This window comes from Benincasa hispida, chromosome 5, assembly GCF_009727055.1.
Source record: "Benincasa hispida cultivar B227 chromosome 5, ASM972705v1, whole genome shotgun sequence".
NCBI lineage: Eukaryota > Viridiplantae > Streptophyta > Magnoliopsida > Cucurbitales > Cucurbitaceae > Benincasa > Benincasa hispida.
This window is the reverse complement of record NC_052353.1, coordinates 9782468-9786264: the sequence shown is the minus strand read 5'-3', so window position 1 is coordinate 9786264 and position 3797 is coordinate 9782468. Positions and strand designations below refer to the sequence as shown.

At 33.3% G+C, this 3797-nt stretch overlaps 1 protein-coding gene across 1 annotated transcript; it reads right to left on the bottom strand.

Annotated features, from left to right (window-relative positions):
- Nucleotides 1-498: 498 nt before the first annotated feature.
- On the bottom strand, nucleotides 499-1834 carry LOC120078100. Its single transcript, XM_039032315.1, has 3 exons — nucleotides 1465-1834; nucleotides 1345-1389; nucleotides 499-1256 (listed from the first exon to the last, which is right to left on the bottom strand). Exons 1-3 carry the CDS (start codon nucleotides 1754-1756, stop codon nucleotides 1111-1113), a joined length of 483 nt encoding a protein of 160 aa, XP_038888243.1. The 5' UTR covers nucleotides 1757-1834; the 3' UTR covers nucleotides 499-1110.
- Nucleotides 1835-3797: the final 1963 nt, after the last annotated feature.

Genomic DNA, 3797 nt, shown 5'->3' with positions numbered 1-3797 from the left:
TATTAATAATAAGAAAATACATAGACTAAAATTGAATAATTACCAAATTATATAGACCAAAATGATATTTTTCTCTAAATTATTATATAAAGAATGATAAATATTAAATACTCCATTTTAGTATCTATTGTTTTAAATATTCAATTTTACTTTATATACTTTCAATAAATCTTAAATTTAGTCTTCATTTATATATTATTGCCGATTTTTCCAAAAGCACTTTATTATCTATCAACCTTTCAAGTATAAATTGTTTATAGGAATATTATCATATAATATATGAGTGGCTAAATTTAAGATTTATTGAAACAACTGTGCTTAAAATTTGAAAGTACAATACTAAAATTAAACAAATCATAAAGTATATAAATCAAAATAGTTAATTAACCTAAATTTAAATTATACGAGTAATTTCATTAAAAAAAATTATATTAGTAATTTGATTTTATTAAACACATTCAAGAAAATTCCCAAGAGCTGAGATATGGAAAGCCGGAAGGCCAACAAGAAGTAAATATCTTTGCATTCGGGTCCTAAAACTAAATTAAACGATAAGGCAGGTGCCACAAAAATAAATAGGCAATAGATGGAGGACCTAAAAGTAAATATACTAGAAAGAAAGAACCTGATACCGTCAGCGACTACAGCATTTTCCAGCTGGCGTCTTGGCTCTTCGGCCAATGCCGTAACGGTCCGATTCGGAAAATCGAAAATAACAGTAAATATATACTCCACAGCTGGATTCCATTTTCATCTCCGCCAAGCCGGCGCCGGCACTTCACGCGCTCCAGTTCCGGCGAGAAAGCGGCGCGTCGATTGGCGGTTCTGCTTTGTGATCTAATGATAATTTACTCATTCTTTGTTTATATTAAATTAACAGTATCTCATCGGAAGTTACAGAAGCGCCGCCGGCGCATGCAGAGGCAAAGAATAATTTGTAAAAGCGAAAGAAAAAGGAATAGAAAACAATTTAATCTGACGGATTATTTGATGTACAGAAGCTTTTTAAAAAATAGTTATGGATGCACACGCGCCGGCGAGTGAAGCCGTACGGCGAAAACGAGGTTCGTGAGAGTTTACCGGAAGGTCAGATAATCGGAAATGCTGAGTTTAGAAATCGGCGAGTTTCCTCGGAGGGCGAGATTTAAGAGAGAGAGAGTACGATTTTTCGATCTCTTTTAGGTTACGGAAACTTTGAATCGCTAGAATGTTGCCTTTCTTCGGTAGTATAAGTTCGTCTCCATCGGCTTTGATTTCTGCAAGAAAATCACCAAATACAAAGGTTCAATTTCAGAAATCACACAGAGAATGCCTCAATTCGCGAAATCTTTTAGTACATTATACCTAATTGTTCTGCAGGACGCTTGAATCCGTGAAACTGAGCCAAATCTGAAACGATTGGAGACGATCGATTAGAATCAAAGGAAAGAGCGATTGTCGATTCCGATGGGAGGAATTAGGTACCTGACTGCGAAGGATTGTGTGAGCAGAAGTAAAGGATGAGGAAGCAGATAATGGTGAGGATAGGTATGGCGTGAACGAACTTCTCCTGCCGCGGAGGATACGGCGACGGAAATGAGAATCGGAAAGATTTAGAGGCTTGATCGTCGTCTTGTCCGTCGTAATTAAAAATTGAGGAAGAAGATGGAGAGTGCTTCTTGCGCTTTTGATCGTCGGCCGGAACTTCATCGGATTTTGCTCCGGCGCCATGGCCATGGAGCTTGGAAACTGGTGAGCCTAGAGATTGCCTTTGCATGGTAGAGAGAGAGAGGTGTAGAGAGAGAGGTGTAGAGAGAGAAGTGATGTTGCTCACTGAAAGGTTAGTGTACTGTGATAACTTTTAGTTTGAGTTTTCCTTTTGGCCCTCGTGATATTCAACTTTTACAATTAGACCCCTCAGTCTCTCATAATTTATATTATCACCCTTTATTGAAACTAGCCCATACATAAAATAATAAAATCCGATGCACGTGAAATTCATAATATCATTTTAATACATAAAAAATAAAATCTTTAAAAGATTCTCATTAATACAATAGTGGATAGGAGTGTTCGTGGGTTGAAATGAGTTGTGTTGAAGAACTTTTTAGACATGATCTATTAATTGTAAATTTCTTCAATCTAAATAATTTTTATTAAAAAATGAACTCAATCTAATCCAACTATGAAACATTTGTTTAGGTTGATTTGGGTTATAACGGTTATTTATTTAAATTTTTGTTTTAAAAAGAAGTAAAACGTTAATACGTAAAATTTTGATTTAATTATTTTCATATATTAAATTAAGATTTCCAACTCAATTTCAATTTATATAATGAAAATTTTCTTTCCAAAACACTAAAAACTATTTTAGGAGTTGTTGGAGAATAAATTATTTAAAAAATAGTGAAATTAAATAAAATTATAATAAATATATGTATATATAGTTGTATCATAAGTAAAAAAATATACATTTTAAAGTTAATAATAAGTTTGTGTTGATTTGAGTTATTTTAAGTGAACCCATGGATCAACCCAACTCTTAAAATTTTCATTTATTTGAATATAACCCAATTCAACCCTTGATTTTTTTGGGTTATCAAGTTTTTTAAACACCCCTAATAGTCAGTTAGAGAGACAAAATAGAAAATTATGAAATTTTAAAGGGTGAATGATGTGACTATCAGTTCAAGCATATCTTCACCGTTAGATTGTGGTGTTTTATATCTATGCTCTAGATTATCCATACACGTTAGGATATATTACTTCATTGTGTAATCACTTTGAGCCGAATAGTTATAACGGAGCAAAGAACGTGATTGTTTATTCAAACATATGAGCACAATATTCCTGTCACACCCCCTCCCAAGCCCTGTCTCCCAGACCCGGAAGAAGATGTAAAGACAGTTGATACTGAAAGTGTAAAATAACATGTAGCGGAAGTATCAAGGATCCATAAGCTTTCTAATTCACTAATTTTAGCAAAAACTAAAGCATGCTCTTCTCAAAAAGTGGGTTTTCTGAACATACCTTTGATGAACTCTCCAAGAAAACGCATGTTTAGCTGCTGTCTTCTGTTGTTATCAACGTGAACCACCTCAAAACCTTCCCTACTATGCTTTTGGAGCTTTAGACAGAATTGTGGGACTCAAGAACAGCTTGAAGATGTAAAAAAACCAGAGAAACTCACAACAACACAGCTGAAGAAGACAACTTCTTCTTCTGAAAAAAAAATCTCTCGAAATTCTTTAATTATCCTCTTCTCCAATAATTCCACTCTTCTTAATATATAATAGATGAACATGCAAAGAGATGGAGTGCATGGCTTGTAGCTCATGCTTGGAGAATCAAAGTCAAGAAGATAATGCATTTTGTATGAGCATAAAGATGATGGTAATGGAAAATACCCATTTTCCATTTTTGTGCAACATGCAAACGATTTTTCATTTTCTTTTTAAAACAAAAAATGATATTAAATCATTTTAATTCAAAAATTGATTTTCTTAAATTAATTTAAAAAATTAATTAATTTAATATCAAATATTAAATTAATTTTTTGCACAATAATCATCTTTATATATTTAAATCATATTTAAATATTTATTCTCTTGTTTCGTTTAATTTGAGCGTTTCAAATTAATCTCTCAAGCTACCCTAAAGCTTATCCATTTACGAGCTAGTAGGGGGACCTCGCGGACCTACAGATCATGGGCTCCAACGATTCGAGATTAATCAGCTAAACTCATTAGTCCGATCTAACCTCCATTCATTAACTAATGGGACACTCCACTATAGCCCATAGTTGAACTCCACTCACT

What these genes read in the sequence shown, in the direction of transcription:
- LOC120078100 (XM_039032315.1), bottom strand. Translation starts at nt 1,756, where the DNA reads ATGCAAAGGCAATCTCTAGGCTCACCAGTTTCCAAGCTCCATGGCCAT. An exon ending in ACACAATCCTTCGCAGTCAG is followed by an intron (nt 1,390 to 1,464) that starts GTACCTAATTCC and finishes CAATCGTTTCAG; the next exon opens with ATTTGGCTCAGTTTCACGGA. An exon ending in GCGTCCTGCAGAACAATTAG is followed by an intron (nt 1,257 to 1,344) that starts GTATAATGTACT and finishes ATTTTCTTGCAG; the next exon opens with AAATCAAAGCCGATGGAGAC.